General features: G+C 43.1%; 1 protein-coding gene across 1 annotated transcript in view; it reads right to left on the bottom strand.

Moving 5' to 3' along the window:
- Window positions 1-19,481, bottom strand: part of HECW1 (HECT, C2 and WW domain containing E3 ubiquitin protein ligase 1) — a 178,032-nt gene that overhangs the window by 118,004 nt on the left and 40,547 nt on the right. Inside the window, exon 3 of the mRNA XM_059818508.1 lies at window positions 11,151-11,245. Coding sequence (XP_059674491.1) covers window positions 11,151-11,245 — 95 coding nt within the window. The remainder of the gene's footprint in view (window positions 1-11,150; window positions 11,246-19,481) is intronic.

Below are 19,481 nucleotides of genomic sequence, written 5' to 3'. Positions count from 1 at the left end.
ACAGATGAGAGATCAAGAGCTTATCATCTCCATCTTTGCTAATCCTAGAACATGGGAGAAGACAATAATATTGAACAATAGTAGGTTCAAAATTGACGAAAGCAAGGATTTTTTTTCTTGCAAGGCCTAATTAAAGGGAAAAATTTGTTACTGTAGGGACACAGAAAGCGTACACTTGATAAGCCCAAAATGATTTCCCTGCTGCAATGACTTGCACTCATCAAGCACCCTACTTGCAACAGGGACAAGTTTTTCCAACAGCTAGCCCCCAATGCCTCTCTAGTGCACACCAAGAAAGGGCAGCTAGTGAAAACATTATGGTCAGTAAAGTCATGATGGAGATAAGCAGTCCTGGAAACATAACGGAGCACAGAAAACCAAACTCCGGCCCTTTCCTCTTTATGTCTCATCAGGCAGTACTGCAGACATACCCAATTTGACCTAGAGGGTTTCATGCCTGTGCACTGGGGGATTCTTGTAGCTTCCATGGTCCTGGGTGTTGGACTAGCTGGATACTAGAGAGGAGTCACCCTGGCAGCATTCCTGTTCCTTTTTTTCCCCGATTGAAAAGTGTATTTTTTTAAAAATCAAGATTGTGGCAAGTATAAACGCTGTTTTCACTAAATAATAGTCAAACACACACAAAAAAATTCTCTTTTTTAATCCATTAGGAGGCCTCTAGAGCACCCAGTGAGACTTAGGTCAACGCATACAAAATTGTCAATAACAAATCACACTGATAAATGCAGGGGGAAAGGGCAGAAATAATCTGTTTTGTAAAGCAACATCAAAGCAAATCTTTTTGCAACTTCTGAACTGACACATGCTGGAAAGGTGTGTCACATAGCCTAAACTACCTCTAGCAATTTAGCTGGCGTTCACCCACAATCAGATTCATGCCCTACGGCAGCAGGTAACTCCTAGAAGGGAAGAAGCAGGAGTTGCTTCATTCAGAAGACTATCACCTTCACCTCTGAAGTGCACTCTACACTCTAAATCCTTTCTTCCTCCTTCAACAAAACTAAAATATCTGCCCTCAGACCTACTGTATAACTATAGCAACTGCACTGTTTTTCATAAATGTGACCAGATGCAGGAGGGTTAAGAATGTAAAAGGCCAAAGCATAGATGATTATAGTAGTGCAGTGTGCTGAATAGTCGCTGATCTTTCCATAATTTACTAAACTACAGAAGGGAGTAATATGATGTGCAGATTATTAGTATGGCTATTATGTGACCGTAACAAGAGACATTCAGAAAGCGAGTGGCTGGGAAATACCAGACATGTATTGAACCCATTAACAAATAAATGGCTCATGTAATGATCATCTTGGTGTTGCTGAAATAAAATCACTCCAGTTCCCATCTGTCATGCTTTTTATTTCTTCGCTTCAACTACGTGCTGCACTGCAAGTCTGCTAATTAAACCCCTCTAAATCTGCATTTAGAAGTTCATATAGGAGCAGATACCCAGTAAGGTTAAATTTGACCCAGGTGTTTTCTTTGAAACAAAGTGTGCAAAGGAACTAGGGCAACAGGGAGAAGCCCAAAATTGATGCAACTGATCTGCAAAGCGAAGAGTAAGCTGTGGCCAGTGATACCTAGGGATGGCTCAGCAGCTCCAGAATTAGTGCTGCTTAATTAGAGTCCATGAGATGGCAAGAAGTTGACAACATTTTAATGGGACATGTGCAAATGGTGGCCAGAACGCTGCTTTTTGGTCTGTCCCTACTCCGCTTTTCGGACTGTACAACTGCACGTTCAGACTAGCACAGCAGGAAAAAATCCAATGGATGAACACTTAAAGAATTATTTTGCTTAATAATTTAACAGATGTCAGCTCTTTCTTATATCATCTCTTCCCTGTTTAAATCCATTGCAGCTATACCTACAGCAGTGCAGTATGCGTGAAGCTACCAGGTGCTTAAGCACGCCTGCACCGCTAAAAGGGGACTGAAGAAGAGAACATCAGGACCTCCACAACTTCCACTTCGGATCACTCACGTTCCGCTCTTCGATGCAGTGAACAGGACACGCGCCCCAGCTTCTCTGCTTCAAGTGTCTGGTACTCCGCCAGGGATACGTTTGATATATAGGACTAGTTTTGTCATGCTCTAGTATATTACCTGGATTCACCGCGGGATGCAAAAGGGCACCGGCTTTCAAGGCATCAGCAATATGTGCAGAGTCGCTGCTTGACACAGCGCTCCGCGTCAATTGTTTCAAAGCGGCACGGCCAGCGTGCTGAACGTCCTCCTCGGTGACAAGCACCGCACGTTCGAGAGAAGCGCTGTGCTGAGGCACGCTGACCCGCTGCCCTGCGTCGCACGCACACCACACAGGCGGCTCTTCTCCCTTCTCTCCTAGGCACGCAGTCCTTGAAGATACGCGTGAAATACGCAGGCGATTTAGAGCAGAAAAAGCATGGAAGAGTATTTTGGGTGTATTTCTCACTTAAAAGTCTTTTCCAATCCGTTCTGATTTTTGGCACCAAGCCTAATTTTAGGTGCTTATATTTGAAATTCCATTACAATGATCAAATACTCTACACCTCCATCTTTCATACAGACGGATCACGAAATTATGAAGACTGCAAAATTAAGTAACGCTTAAATATGCAAACAGCTGTGTGCTGGAAAGCAGAGACATTCCTCCTGGGTTGGAACAATAAAATAGAACATACCTGTACATTGAGAGTTACGGGCTTCTGCTCAGGAAATCAATGCTGATGTTCACAAAGAAAATTGTTTGTACCTCCCCTGCTCAATTTGTGCTTGTTAGATAATAAATTCTGAGCACCTACCACTCGGTAAGTGGTGTAAATCTATGAATGGGTGGTGATAGGAGTTTGAACCACACCAAGATGAAAAAGTCGATATCAAGATAGAGAAAAAAATCCACCAGGCACACAGAACTGGATCATTTGTCACTTTAGCTATTGACATATCTGAAATCTGTCATAATGAAAATGCTGCCTGAAGTGACTCTACTTGCTAGCTCTATTCCGTTTTGAAAGATTCTGCTAATGTAGAAGAAAATCATTAAACATTTCCAGTAAAGTCAGTGGGGTTTCAGCAAGTGCTCTGCACCTTTACTGAATCAGGACTGTAAAAAACAGTATTATTGGACTGCACTCACAAGAGGCCTTCAGTGCAAATGAGTTTTCTTAATATTTAAAGAAAATCTCTCGCCAACCATCCCGATTTAAAAATGTGAGTGGAGAAAATAAAAGGAAGGAAAAGGTTATTATTTATAACACAGCGACTATAGTTATGCTGCAGTCAGAGACCAATTACACCCTAGTTACGCTTTCCGACTCCACTAATTCGTATAAATGGAGTGCTCGCTACATGACAGTGTAATTGCAGTGTAAATACAATAGCCTTTATGTGTCTGGATACTGAAAAAGCGCCTGTGTTACTGAGGTGGCAATAAGAAATAATTTGGACATGTCATTAACCTTCAAATTCTTTGAATCAGTGCTAATTAGGATATAGAAAAGCATAACCAAAAATGTAATTACACTGAACTAAGGGCTCAACTGTACAACTATTAGGAAGCTGCTCATGTGAGTAAGTATGCTTGAACATAACCGAGTGTCGCCAAATCAGGCTGCAAAACACTACCATGGTTTTACAATGAAGCAAACAGAAGAGCAAAAAATCAATTAATGAAATTTTTCAGCTGTAACAAATGTGCTGAGGGTTGTTCTCACACTAAAAATCATTCCCCTGTATTTTGTAGCTAGGGGGGTCAAATTCTGTCAGGAGACCAACCCTTCCCTCTGAATGCATGTTAGCTGTAGCTCATGTAATGGCTAGTGTATCCATCCAGCACATACTGCCCTAGAGCCCAATCTCAGATTAAGGCTTTAGGGAATACTACAACATAGAGTGTTGAAAACAGTAGAATGTTTATGAATGAGTGAGGCCACACCTCGAATGCTGTGTTCAGTTTTGGGCCCCTCACTCCAAGAAGGACATTGAGGTGCTGGAGCGTGTCCAGAGAAGGGCGACGAAGCTGGTGAGGGGTCTGGAGCACAAGTCTGATGAGGAGCGGCTGAGGGAGCTGGGGTTGTTCAGTCTGGAGAAGAGGAGGCTGAGGGGAGACCTCATCGCTCTCCACAACTGCCTGAAAGGGGGTTGCAGAGAGGTGGGTGTCAGTCTCTTCTCCCAAGTGACAAGCGACAGGACAAGAGGAAATGGCCTCAAGTTGTGCCAGGGGAGGTTCAGGCTGGATATTAGGAAAAAAGTCTTTCCTGAGAGAGTGGTGAAGCACTGGAAGAGGCTGCCCAGGGAGGTGGTGGAGTCCCCATCCCTGGAGGTGTTCAAGGAACGTGTGGACGTGGCACTGTGGGACATGGTTTAGTGGGCGTGGTGGGGTTGGGGTGATGGTTGGACTTGATGATCTTGCAGGTCTTTTCCAACCCCAGTGATTCTGTGAAAACCTTTTGGCGTTACTCCTAATCATTTCCTTGCTCTTCTTTTTAACTTCACCTCTCTAGAACATTCCAAAACAAGCATACAATGAGTGCACACAGGGCTTCATAACATGAAAGCACTGTTTCCTACGCACATAGTAAAATCTTTGCCAATTCCCTACTAAGAGGTACTACTACACTTCTTTATTCTGCCTCTGATGAGCTTACCGTGAGCCACTACACCTTCTTAATTCCAGACACCAAAACGTTCTTTTGTACACAAGTGACCAAATTGCTCTGCGCACGCTTATAGAAAACCAATGACATACAGAACTTTCTGTTAAAATGCTGAAGCAACTCCCCAGTCAATGTAATAATTTCTTTAAAATTTGAAGACTTATGTTTGTGATGTTACCCTACACCGGTGGCAATGTATGAGCACATAGGGCAGGCGGGATGTGGACAGCATTGATGCTATTGTGAAAGAAATACCACATCAGGAGAAAACCAAAAATGGGCAGATATTTCCGAAGCCTACACAGATGACCTTCCTCCCACAGTTTATAGAGCAACTACTTTTTTTTCAGAATTATTCACCTCGAATGGTTAATCAGTTGAATCCACTCTTTCAGCAATTGTTTCTTAAGCATCTACATTTTCTGTTAGATGCCCTTTTACATTGGAAAAGGACTGTACCCTGGCAGAGAGCACTTCGTATTGACTGCTGGAGTCTATGCTTCCTTCCAGCTGAGTACTTCAGTCACATCTCCCCTGCCCATTTTGCCTCGACTTTTTCATTCCTGAATGACTCCATCTCCTTTGCAGGTAACAGGAGGAGACGTATACAGTGATGGGTAGAATATAGGTGGTACTAATAATGCTACTCCTTACCTTGTATTCAAAGGCAGCTGAAAGTTGGGGGAGCTCTGGCTACTTCTCATCTCAAGACAAGGAAAGGGGATTCTCCTGCTCACTCCTGACAAATACCCACTCACCTAAGCACACCCATAGCTGCTTTCCTCCCTGGAAATGCTGAGCCTTTCAAGGTACACCACTTACACTTGTTAAAGATATACCTGGCTTGCGTTCTTTGTCATGATTAATTGCAGCAGCCTGATATTGTGTTTTCCATAAACTTTTTGGTTTTAACCTCAATTGCTGAACAGTGCAGAAGCCACTAAAAGTTTCTGCTCCTTTATCCTCTGTTTCTTGAAGTATAATTATTCTTACGTTCTCAAAATCAGACTGTTAGATTTATTACATAGCAATGCCCCGGAAACACAAGACAATTTTAAAACTCAGCTATCACAGTGTAAGACATGAAGTGGAAAAGAACACACAGCTAAGATTCTTTCCAAAGGCTGGATTTAAAAATCAGATACAGCTGCTTGTACACGTACAGTCTCATAAAATCCCAGCTTGCAGCACGTACATGGAAATGAGGTAGAATGCTTCATTATCAGAGACTCCTCGGCAGCCCACGCTCTGACGTGACAGCACGTAACGCAAATATTTACAGCAGGAAGTCCTCAGGAATGATCAGCCACCGCCAAATGGCAGCAGCTTATCAAGCAGTAATTCCTGCTGTGGGAAACCCAGCTGAGGCAGCATTCCCACACAAACACAACACAGAGAAGGTCTCTTTCAATAATAAGCTCCAATTTACATAGCTTTCCCCACGACGCCCAGTGTATTTGATGAGTGCCATCGTGATCTATGAGACAGGAACTGCAGCACGAAAGCTCCAGAGGTTCCATCAGCCGCAGTTCTTTGCATCTAATACACAGCGAATGAACGCTCCCAATTTAGTGAAGACATTTGTCCTGAGGCCAAAACATTGATTCTCCACTTACTGTCTTTTAATTGTGATATATCCAATTTATCTTTCTAGGCTATAAACTCTTAGGGGAAAAGGTTTTCCTTTTTAATCTATATGCTGTTCTTATGCCTGCTTTATTTTACTGCAAAAGAGCCACATTCAGGTTAAATCGTTTTCACACTAGCAAGATACCACTTTCCCATTGCTAGAATTAATTGCTTTAAGTGGTACTGTTTTTCTACAACACTGTCTGATGTAAAGATGAATTAGTGGTGAAAATGTTATGAATAAATGAAGAGTAACAAATAGAGGAACCTTCCAGATGTTGTAAAAATGTTCTTTTCTACTGAGAAAACTGCTTGCTCATCCATACCATGGTAATGGTTACGCTTTAGTAGTATAAACTACCGCGCACAAGCAACACTGCTTTCAGGATGCCACTAGTCCAGAAAAAAGCAGGCAGCCAGGATGCTCCTTTTTTCCAGAATTGCAGGTGCTCCGTTTTGCTGCCGTCATCCCCAGGCCCACCCGCTGCCCCAAATCCACATTTACGCTCCTGTCACATATGAACTGGCCAAAGCGCACACCCTATCCTTCCCAGATATTCAAGCCTGATGATTCACAGGCAATAGAACGTGACAGGACTTTTCACCAACAAACGAACTGGAAGGCATCCTAATCAGCAGGCGAGGCAGCTCTAATAACTGGGTTACAGCGGAAGGAGATAAACTCAAATGGAGCAGAACATTTGTAATGCAAGAAATGCGAGATGCTACTCAGCCTAAAGCACCGTCGGTGCTATACAAAGACATCCAACTAACACAGCAACTTTTTTTCCCCTTTGGAAGCGGGATTCCTTTTAACTGCCAGTTAAAGACAGTCTCAGCAGCACGTGAACAAGAACAGCAATCGCTTACAGCCCCCAGCATGACTACTTCCAGCTTCTTTTCCCTTTTCAGTTGCAGCGAACCCCAGTCAGACAATGAAGGGGGTTTTTTTGTTGTTGTTTCCTTTAAATTGTGGTGTTAGGATACCGCTGGTTATCAGTGTTTGCAGTTTTCATCGACAGACAGAACGGGACACGCACGGAGCAGCCAATATGCCAGCTGCTGCCCGCGCCGCGGGAAATGCCACGTGCCCTGAGGCTCGGACAGAATCCGCTTGGGTGGCTCTCACATCAGCTGCAGATGAGTCTGTGCTAGCAGTGAAAGCACCGTCCCCAGAAGGTCACCTGTCCCCAAAGGACACCTGCTCCTGATCTTTTTCCTAAGCTGTGCCAAACGAAAAGGTTTGCTTGTGTCAAATACACAAAGCCTCGCTCCCTCTGTCCTCCTGCTGACAGCCTAAGCTTCAGGGTGAATTTGTGATGCCGTCGCTACAATGGCAAAATTCCCTTTGGTTCAAGGCAGGCAGCTTTTCAAAAAACTTCAGCCCCTATACCCACAGCAGGACCCCTCTTGAGATTTTCTCCCTGCAAAGCTATTATTTCTAACACACTAAGGTCCCACAGCCACTGGTAAAAAACTCCTACTGACTGCAAAAGAGGGTAAAGTTTCCAAGCACAGACCCACAGGATTCCCTCTTCCACCGGAAAGGACGTGCAAGAACATGCCTCAGGATCCGAAGAAGGTTCCCTCTGGACAGAGCCCCTCTCTGCACCCAGGCCCCAGCAGTCGGAGGACTGTGGCTTTCGCTGGTACGGGGAGCAATGGCATGCCTGGAACCCTGGGGCAGTGCTCTAAATCACTGGAGCAATGAAAACAACTGAGGAGTTTGATGCATCCAATTTGATCGTGGAGGACCCGGTGTGTCAAGTCTCACTAGGGTAAGAGGTCTCAGGGCCCTCAGCTGAGCTATAGGCACGGCCCTAGGCTGGCACGGCCCTGAACTGATCGCACAGAGGAATAGGGGAAAATAATCTATCACTTCCCTGCTCAGCCGTGCTCAGGTTACGATTCAAGACACAGGAAAAAGAGATGGGGCTGCCCACTCGGCATACTTCACTGTGGAGCCGCTGCAAAGGGATGGGGAGGGACCTGGCAATGCAGATAAGGAAAGCTGTGCATTTACTCTCTGGCTGATGACAGGTGAGCAGAGCAAAGTACAAACTAGAATATCTGCTGATTCTTTTGGACAAGAATTTTCTGATCATTGTTCTAAGCCATTAGTTAGAAAAAATATGTCTTAAAATAGATATAGCAATTTGTTTTGGGATTTCTTTAACACTTTCTCCCTCTCTCCTTCCACTAAAAACCCCCAAACCAACACATCTGGAATTCACCATTAGTGAAATTAGCAAAAATCACAGTCAAAAGGCGAGGACCTACATGTGTTTGCAGTTCTAAGGATGATGTCTGCACTTTGCATGGCATTACCCACGCCCCAGCAGCAACCAGTGCAGAGGAACCCCTGAAGCCAGGAAATGGCTAGGGCTGGGAAAATCCCTTCTTATCCCCCACCCTCACTGCACAGACAGGGAAGGGAACACCACTTTCCAATGGCTCAGGATACTGTAAAACATTCAACAGCTTTAGTAGCAAAGGTTGGACACGTACTGTAGGGAGGCAGATAAAGAAAACCATCTGATCGTTTCAGGCTGGACTGGAGCTTGGAGGATCATACTTAGCTGAAAGCCTTCACATAGGCAAGAACCAGCCCATTATTTTTCTCTAAACTCTAAAGCAATTTTCAAACCTTTACCATTTTTTTCCTCTTGCACTCATACAGGGGGTCCATCCAGGTTCATACTGCATAACCTTTGGTGCTATTCCTTTGCTTTTGTTGTCTTCGCTGCTCAGTATTTGCCTTACAATGCACCAAATGTTTACATCCTGCAGCAAGCAATAAAGAGAAGACAACAGAGGAACTGATGCCGCACCTACAACACTGCTGGCCTCTCTGGTCTGCAAAAGAAACTGACAAAACCACACAGACTATTCTGTAACCCAGAAAGGCAGGAAAAATTAGATGATGTGAAGAGAACACTGGTTTGGCCCTCAAACCGAACACTGTTATCCGATGGCACTTTTTTTATCATATTTTCTTCTTCAGCCATGTACAGTATACTCAGCTGAAGGTCATAATATGGTATTTCTTTTTCTTATCTGATCTCCATGAAGAACATGAGTACTGCATGAAGAGGGCCTTCTTTTAAACAGGAGTCCTGCTCAGCTGAAAGTGAATGGCTGCTTAAGGCACTCTATTTCCTCATATATATATATATGTACATAAAGGCTTCAACTGAAGCACTTGGAGAGATTACATATTTGCATATTACAAAGGCACAGGTCCTCATATATTCTTCCATTAACTTAAAACATATTGCTGATACTTAATAATGATAGAGTAACCCTTCCACACTAGACCTGAAAAATTTATTTAATTGGTTCAAACTCAGGTCTAAGACATGGATGTGAGTAGTGAAAAAAATTATTCTAATCTCTCAGCCTACTGGTATTTATTGCCTTGGTCGGCTGGCTTACCTTTCAGAGAAGACTAGGACTAAATCAATGTCATAAATTGTCCCCCCAAAACTGATGATAACCAGGAAATGTACAGCAAGTCTTGAGTCAACAAGACATCACTCACTACTGGCTAAAAAGAACTTTCCAGCATCCCACAAAATGAAGATATCCAAGGCCACATCATAATGTTCCTCTGAAGACAGCTGAAGAAAACTCTCTAGGCCTTCCTAACTGGCAAATGACTTCACCATGAGCACTTACAAGGCCTATCAAGACATGAATCCCTTTTATTCCTAAAAACCATACCATCAGCCCCTACCCAGCATCCAGTTTGCAGCTATTGTGTGCATCAAAACAAGGCAAAGAAAAACCACCAAAACTCTCTAAATGCATTAAGGATGAAAAAAAATAATCCTTCCTGGCCCTGGTACAACCACGCATAATCAACACACAGCATGTGAGACTTTTCAGTGTTTTTAGAAGTATCAACTTGGAACTGTTAAAAAAAACAAAAAAACCCAAACAAACAAACCACCCTCCCCGAACTTCCAAAATTTAAGCTTCAGGGATGGCCACTGAAACCTACATACAGGCAAGGCAGAGCTTTCCTGAACCCATCTTCCAGATTAAGCAACATCTGAGCTAGTCTTTTTATAATGCTGGTTGGACTAAAATGCCTCAGCTCATGCAGAGCTCTGCCAAGATGAGCCTGGCAGGCCACGAAACCCTGTCAGCAAGGCCAGACAAGCTTTGGAGGTCAGCAAGTCTCCCCGCAGGCTTCTGAAAAAATATTTCACTCTCAGGGTGACCAAATTTTCCAAAACCACGCAAGATATATAGCGTTTTAGAGCTACTTAAGCCACAGAGCTTGCTAAGCTCTAGCAAATCAAAATTGTTGTCAATAAAGCCTCAATCTGTCAAAAATGATCCTCAGTACTTTGATGGATTGGGACCTGAATGCCTACTTCTTACCACTGATGGGAGCGTGTCACCGCAGAGCTGTTCCTAGAACTCAAAGGCACTGCCTCAATACTCATGCCTTGATCTTGAAAGCAGCACCTTAAAATAGGAAAATCTTACTCCTTTTCTGGATATTTATTGTACTTACAGCCCAAGAATCCTAAATCCCCTGGATATACCACCCAAGTCTCGCAACACCCAGCAGAGAAGATAACTTCACAGAATGGGATTTAGCTAGGACATGGGACTTGCCCCAGGTCAGAGAAGTTATTTGTGACAGATTGAAAGCTGAATCTATGTACCCTTAGCATACAAACACACGTCTTAACTGAAAGACTACCCATTTCTCCGTACCACAACACACCAAAGAACAAACATTAAGCTCAGTTTTCATATAAAAGTATGTAAAGCCAGCAGGGAAAGCAAGGCATAGCACAATGACAGCAGGGAACAAACGTGTAAAATATAAAAGGCCAGCATAACTTACGGGAGCCGCATTGTTTTTCACTGTGACACTCGGAGTTGTGGCTCGTAGCGCCCCACTCACGCCATGGTAGTATTTGAAGCAGATCTTTGTTTCAGCTAAAAAAAGAGAATTATTTTAGATTAGAAGGAGTGCCAGGGAGAAGCTGCACCATCGGTTGCAGCTCGCAGGCAGAAGGCTGGCAAGCAGTTAAATTGTGAGTGGTTTGTCCCAGGTTGGTTGGCACACAACAGGATACCTCCTGCCTCCCATCTTCCCCTTTGCCAGAGTACAATTCAGAGTTCAGTTCCTGCAACTTAGAACAGTTAAAACCCCAACCTCTTCTGAGCGGCAGTTATGACAGACAGACCTTAGAGTACCTGATCAGCATCCTTTAGCTACATTAGGAAGGAGAAAAGTAGGGACAGAGAAACCCTCCCTGTTCAGACACACCAAACACTAACGTACAGAGAAAGTAAGAAACTTCCTTAGGACAACAAGACTGTATAGTTGCTCACTGAACCAATTTGTTCTGGCCTTGGTCAGGGCAAGGACATAGATCTACACAGATGAACTGCTCCGACAGCCACTCCATTAAAACATTTTTCAGAAACAGCATAGTACCATTAGATCCCATCTTTATGTATTTATCTGAATATCAATGCATGTAGCGGAAAGCAGCGCTGTGAATCCAAGGTCATGGTCTTGTTTGCGTTCCTCATCTACTCTAAATCTTTGGAAGTCAGTGGAAATACGCTAAGTGAGGGAAACCCATTTCAATAACTGTATCAAGGCATAGAAGAAATGAAATCAGCTTCTTGTTCAATCATCCTCCTTCTTGTCTGCTGCAAGAAGGGAAAATACTTCCAGCCAGCTTCTCTGTTGGTCTGTAACTACAAATAGATACGAATTGCTATTACACATCATAGTCCCGCTCGCTCACTTGCCTGGACATGGTGACTTGCTGGAGCACATCCCACAGGCAGCAGTTTTATTCCGTCATAAGCTAGCATGTGAATTGGGTTGATATAACTAGATGATCTTAAAGGTTCCTTCCAACCCAACCCGTTCTACGATACATGCCTACATACGGCTAGGATGCAGCAGGCATGCACTGTTAAGTATGTAACAGGTATGTTTGTGGGATCTGAAAAATGCATGTTTAAATAAAAGCAGCATTTACATCTTGCAGTTTTAACTGGATAATGCCACGGAAATTTTCAACTGCTCCATAGTATACTTGAAGGCACTTCTTATAGTCAACTTTTTCCTTAACACCTTGCTTTGCAGCTGCTGCTGAGGCCCAGGGAAAACACCAACCTTTGCCTGCAGAGCCATGACTCCGCTCCCTCTAACTACAGTGCCTATGTAAGAAAATAATAAAGGAATGCCAACGTTTCAACATATAAATTGCATTGCTATTTTAACACCAGTAACAAAATAAGCGAAATCAGTACAGCTGTAACAAAAAATTATGTTATGTTAAGAGCTGGGACCTTGGCCACAGATTATGGTGCTGTGATCTCCCTTTTGGTAGACCCAAAAACCAACCATGCTGCACCCCAGGTGGAAGCAAAACGTGGCGACATGAAAAGTGGTGGAGACCCTCAAAAACATAGGCCTGAACTGCTTACCCTGATGCCTACAGATACACAGGAGAAAAAATAAATCCCGATTTGTTTTTCAAAAGACAGAATAGTTTCAGGAGTGTAAAGCCTTCCCAACTTTCAAATGTGACTTGGGAAACGAAAACCAAAGAGTTTCCGTTCCCAAGTAGTTCAAGCACTTCTCAGTTCCAGGTGGCTTCTCAGCACACATCCCTCAGGCGGCATCAGGGCCGCGCAGCCCATCGACGAGAAGCACAGCACCAGCGCAGTTGATCTGCCATCGTATTTTCCAGCCCCACATCTTGTTTCTTCTTCAGATGACCGGGTGCACGTTTCCACTCACACAGTGAAAACACACACCTCTCCCAACTATACTAGTGGGACGTGTGTCCCTTTTACTTCATAGCACTCCATGAGAAGTGGAACAGGCTACAGAGTCCTTCAGCACCTCCACGAGGGGCTGTGCGGTCCATATCCTGGGGTTTAATTCATGAACTCCTGCAAATTCAAGAGATTTACTTGAGGCATCAGTGCAGCTGAGCAAGCGACCCTGTTGCTGCACCTGGGAGCAGCAGTTGTTTCCTTTTGGCAGAAAAAAAGCTGGATGAGCTTGTGGGATTGAAAAACTGCAAGTCCAGATTGAATTTTCACATTGTAATTTTCTCTACAGGACTTTAACAGCTCAGCAGCTAACTCATTTACTCACTGAGCAGACAGCAAAAGCTGAGGATATCACAATAGATAAAACACGCAGTTCTCACCAATTATTCAAATCTTAATTTTCCTCTCCCCTGGAGATTTTTAGCTACAGTTTGCATAGAACATTGAGAGCTAGAATAAAGAGAAGGGGGTTTATTTTTTCAATTTTTATTAACTCACATAGTTAATAAAAGATAACTTCAGGTAGTGGCCTGTATGACAACGACAGACATCACAGCAGGAAATCTCACTGTTGGTTGGCAAGTAGGAAATCACTTGCCACGTACATTGGGAAACTACAGTTTAAATGAATCTGTTTAATTAAACTAAAAGTATTAGAAATAGAGAACAGGAGAAAAGAATATGTCCTCATGTAGGTATTCTGGATATTAGTATTACTTCCAAGGACAAAGGATTACTAAGACGATTGAATACGTAATTGGAAAGCAGCATGTAAGTATTGACGATTTCTCTCTCTCTCTCCTCAGTTTCACACAACTGCTATTTCTAATTTAATTTTCAAATCAACCTGCCCACATACGGATGCAAACTGGCAAGAAGACAACCCAGAGAGAGGCAGGTGTGTCACACCCAGCCCAAACCAGTGGCAGAGCTGGAGCCATTGATCAGGCAGTATTTGAGGCAGTGATTAATGAATGTCAAAGGTTTCATTCAGCAAGCAGATCTGATAGCTAAAAGTCTTATGGGGGTCTTCACAGCTTGAGAAATTGCTCTAGAAACATCAGGGGTACGACATTTTTGTTTTTCTTGAGTCACCCCCTCCCCCTTTTTCCCAGATCTGTTTCAGATTGAAAATATTAGGAAAATGGTTACATCAATGGAGAGTTAAAACTTTAACAAGTATAAAGCTTGCAAGATTACATATGGCATCTTTATGTGCAAAAATGACACTTAGACCCTAGTTGGGCTTTTTTGGCTGGGAGCCATTCGTTCCAAATAACATCATTGGTGCCATGTCTTTCACTTGAGCAGAGTCCTAACATTTTAATCCATCTGAAGATTGCTCTTGTATTCCTGAATCACCTCTGAAAGAGACATTTCCAAAACAGATACAGACATTCACTGGCTTGGTACCACTGCAGATGACTAGAAAGCACTGTAAGTATAGGCAAGGCAGCGATATAAATTAACCTGAATATTATCCAGCTGGCATTTGTACGTAATACATAGTTACAAGGGCTGTTTGCATTGTAGTCTTGTAGATTAGCTTGTTGGGGAATAAAGGAGATGATTTAACTCTGTCCTGCTGCCCAGCACAGTGCGCAGGTCAGGAGCAGGTATTGTCCAGTTAATCCCCACTTACAAACAAACACGTGCCATTATTATTTTCATCTTGGTAATTGTAAGTAGCAGCTCACTGGATCAGGTAATGAAGTTATGATGTTAAAGTCAGGAAGTAATGAGGTTAAATTCTCCTTTCAATTAGCATAAATGGCAGTGACACCAGTAAATCTTCCAAAAGATGAGATGCCTAAAGATGCTCAGAAATACTCATGCCCATGCCAATTCCGAAATTACTGAGCAATTTTCCTGGGTGGAGAACAAAACAGCATTGTATTCCCTTTACACCAGGCTTGGTGTCTCTGTTACACCATGGCTGTATTACAACCTTCCACTGCATTGCTAGAAATAAGACAGTCCCCAGTTGTACACTGAGATCCTCCGCTACAACTGTCACCTGCGCAGAAAATACAGCTGCACAAAAGCCAGGCTCCCAAGGCAGGGTAAATCAGAGCCAGGCAAGAGGAGAAACAGTTCTGTTTTGCTCCTCACACCCACAGCCCACAAGCACCTCTGTGGGCCACGTAGGAGGGAATGAATGCTCCCGGGGAAGGGAAAGCAGCTGGGACATAGCCCATCCCCGGACACCACAAAGAGCACGCCTCGTTCAGAGGAAAACTCTTGAGAAGTTTGAGTTTTGCCAGAGAACTCTGCCATGGAGCGTCACCCCTCTCACGGGGAAAAAACATCCAGGCCATGAAAAATGATTTCTTTATCAAAGCCCCGAGTTATCTCAGTTACCAAATCAGTTTTGCAAATTAACTGGAAAATGAATTGCCAGCTGAACATTACTCTTCTTGGCAATATTCTTTACTGCCTCCACAATCACCCAGCCCTTGAAAACACCCTGCTCCTTACTAAACTGAAGCAAGAGGAGAAGTCTAATAAGGTCTGCTGATGAATTGCAGCCAGAGGTATTGAAGGCTGAAAGACTAAGAGGTGTTCTAGTTCCCATCATTCACCCATTCTTCTTCCCTGTCAGTGTTATTGCTCCTGTTGGTTTAGTTGATACCCTTTCCCTTTAAAATACTTCCATTCCTACTCACCTGCCTTCATTCCTTCAGAGTTGTCCAAATTGCCCTAAATCTCCTCTCATAAGTTCACTTGCTCTTATAATCCTCTGTTCCTCACTTACTAAGGCTAGTCTGGTCTCAGAGGCTTAGCTTTTACTAAAAGGGGGATTTATTCTCTCAAATATAAAAAGAAGCACTGCCAGGATTAAGCAGTTTCCCCCACTGAAGTAAAAAAAAAAAACCACCAGATCCTAAAGGGTATTTCAAGGAAAGGCTAAATGATAGGCTTTGGGGGAGGCAGGAAGCATCAGTTGGTGTTTGATAGGTGGGTGTGATACACCTGAGGCACTTCCACAATCTGGTTGTGATTCAATCCCATGACACTTACTGTTTCATTTAAATAGCTGAGGTGACTCGGCATTAGCTAAGCATTTCTTAGCACTGAACAACCTGTCAGGGAGGCAATGCCAGTCTTCAAAACTGAGTCATTTGCAATCAATTCAATCTATTACTAAAAGAGCTGTTGTTGCTCTTTTGGGCAAACACTGTGCATAAAAAATGAGAGGTGTCTAAAACCAGTAATGAAAAGGTAGCTGTCTTGGGTAAGTGGGTGGGAACCAAGCGAACCAAATCAGAGAGAGAAGCAATTAAGTTATGAGTCATAAATTTTCCCTAGAGAGGGCCCAGAAGTGGAATAAACAAGCATATGGTACCGGTGCTATAATCAGATGGCTATGAGACCATCTTTAAAGTAGCCACGGTGATCTCTGGAAATGGAGACAGAAGGTGTCAAAGTGGAGATGGGGAGTCAATGGAGGGGAGAACAGATTGAATACAATGGGGAAACTGGGAGAGGCATATGAAAAAATAGGACAAGGAATTAACAATAGGAAGCCAAAAGAGAGAGAGATGAAAGGCAGTTGAAATGAGGTGTTGCAGTACTGGAATTAAGTAAGCAACGGCACCGACGTGGAAGTTGAGGGAAGACGACGACCGAGATTAGAAGAGAATCACTGCACAGAGAGAGCGGGACAGGGGAGAGGGGAGAAAGTCTAGGACTGTCTAAATGAGACTAAATGAGAAGAATGCAGGGAAAAAGCAACAAGGCCAGGAAAACCAGAGAGGGAGAAAGTAAGAAAGTCAAACCTGAAAAAAGAGAAAAAAGTGCCCTCTCACCAAGAGCTTTGTGAAGCAGGAGCACAATGTATGAGCTGTATCAGCAGCTACCTGTGAAACCCGGTGCGCAAGTGCACGTCCTGCCCACCTCTCACGCCTGACCACCCTTCTTCACCTGCTGCTGCTGCCTCCGGCACCCATCGCCTGCTTTTGAGTGCCGCTGGAAGTGCGGAGAGCAGGTAAAATGTACCCAGAGTCAAAACCCAGTGCTCCTGCATCAGAGCGAGCCTTTCCCTAGGCACCAACAGCTTTTAGATAAATTTAGGTAGCTTCTCCCAATACTATACCTGCCCTGTCAGCAAAGAATTAAGACACGTAACAAAGAGAAAAGGCAAGGTTATTACTGGCAGATCTAATTTGCACTTACAGCATCGATACATGGTACTGCTTATTTCCATCATGTAGCCTGCTGCTGCTCCATGCAAAAAACAGCTCTTACTTCTTGTGCTGCTGCATCAGAAAAACTGCCCGTTCCAGGGACTGCCTGTCCGATATGCAACAGTGACACTACAGCCGTCAAGCCGGTCTGCTACTCAGCCACCTATGGACTGTGTATTTCCTTAAGCTGTAAACCGCATCTGCTTACGGTATTTGTTTAGTATCACAACCGCCTACGGTTTTCCATAAGGCACCTCAGTTTTTAGACAACTAACAGTTTAAAACCCAACGAGGCGTAAACAGATGTGTTTCTTTAATCCCAGTTGCAGAATTTCTTCCAATTTCCTGATGACTTTTTCCTTGCCCTGCTCTAAAATGTGCACAAACATGCGTGAACAGACTGTTAAAAGACTTCCTTTGAGAAACTGCAAGATATGAGATTTTAAAATCTCACCCTTCCAATTATTATAATGCTTCCAGGCAAGAAAGAAAAAAGTACCTGGAGACAGAATTAACTCTGACCAGCACATATCAACAATTTCTGGCACAAACCTTTGCAAGGAAACTGCAATAACAGCACAATACCCAGAAAACTTCTAATCAAGATTAAATTTAAGCCAAAAATCCAAACTTGGCAAGAAGCAGTAGTACACAGGTAGAAAATTCAAATAACCTTAACTCTACCACAATAAAAAAAAAAACGTTTTTCAGTATTTGTAGTTGTAACTGATATTTGAAGAACAGATCTTAGTAATTTCATTTCACCTTCAGATGGTGTTGTCACAGACTGCTGTTGCTTCACAAGGGCTGCACATTCAGGGCTAGAGTTACCTCCTTTATAATAGGAGAGCTAATTATTGTAATTTATTATATCATTGATTCTTCATTCTGTTGTTATTTGTGATCTGTGGATACTCTCTACTATTACTTTTATTCCCTTTGCTTGACAACTTGATTCAGGAGCTACCTGCCCTCCAACCACCACAGGAGTGGTATGATAAATTAATACACTAATAACTAATGGGTAGCAACAAATCCTCATAGGCAGTGGGCCAGTCTCCTCTGACCTAGCTTCACCTGGTTTGAGCCCTCAGTGTTGCATCCTCCATACTACATTGATTTGGGGTCTAGTTTTGTATAATCCACCTCTATTACTATGCTGTTGATATCAAGTGATGTGCATCTTCTTACCCATGACTAGGCTGTGATTAATTATCATTATTCAGAAATTTTTCAGGTGTAGACTCCTCAGTATAAGACAGACAAAAATCACACCGTTTTTGCCCTATGAAAAAATAAAGGTATCCAGGAATTTCTATTACAGGGGAGATACAACAAAGTAGCTCTGCAAACTGCTATTCAGGAAGAACATATAGCTCTAATGTCAACAGGCTGTTGCTTATGTGCTACCGTCATAAAAACTGTCCTATTGGCAAGGCTTATTATTAAAGAACGCTAGCAGTTAGAATGGATGTGTGCTTATACATTCATTTCCAGCACTTACATATATTTCTCCATAGAGGCAGAACATCTAGCACTGCTGATTACTAAAGTTGCTTGACATTTTTCATTATAAACTTTGTTTTCAGTTACTTACACGTTTTCAAAGATACATAGATTTGGAATAAAGTTTTTCTTGCTGGATGTCCGCCTCAGATCTACAGAGATGCACAGCAAGAAAATTTCATCCAGAAATCTGTAGCTGTGAGGGTAAGGGAAAACCATGGGTTTTTACCCATTAAAGATTTCTGAAGACCTTTCCTTTACCCCCCCATGTTAATATGGAGCAGAAGTTGCTATACTAAGGATATATCTTTTGCTATTCCTGTAAAAGTACATTAAAATTCAGCTAATTTATAAGCCTCTCCAAAAAATTCAGTTTGATATGCTCGTTTGAGACATCTTTGATATTACCATCTAAATGCCCAGGAAATCCTGTCTGTGCTGAGCATGTTCCGGACCAGCAGTAAGGCAGATCTGTATTGCAGAAAAAGTCTAAGATCTTCCCGGCTGTGCCATGTCTGGGTGCCTCTCCTGGGAGCAGGAGGACTGACTATATCTCTGGATATTTCCCTGCTGTGCCAAGTAGCACGGAAGAGGAGAATATGAATCCACTGCTGATTTGTTCCTGTTGAAGGAAGAGATGAAGGCAGCTGGGGGATTAGGAGCATGGTGGGGGG

The sequence above is a fragment of the Gavia stellata genome, chromosome 6 (genome assembly GCF_030936135.1).
Source record: "Gavia stellata isolate bGavSte3 chromosome 6, bGavSte3.hap2, whole genome shotgun sequence".
Classification (NCBI taxonomy): Eukaryota; Metazoa; Chordata; class Aves; order Gaviiformes; family Gaviidae; genus Gavia; species Gavia stellata.
Note: the sequence above shows the minus strand (reverse complement) of the source record. Positions and strands in the feature narration are given on the sequence as shown.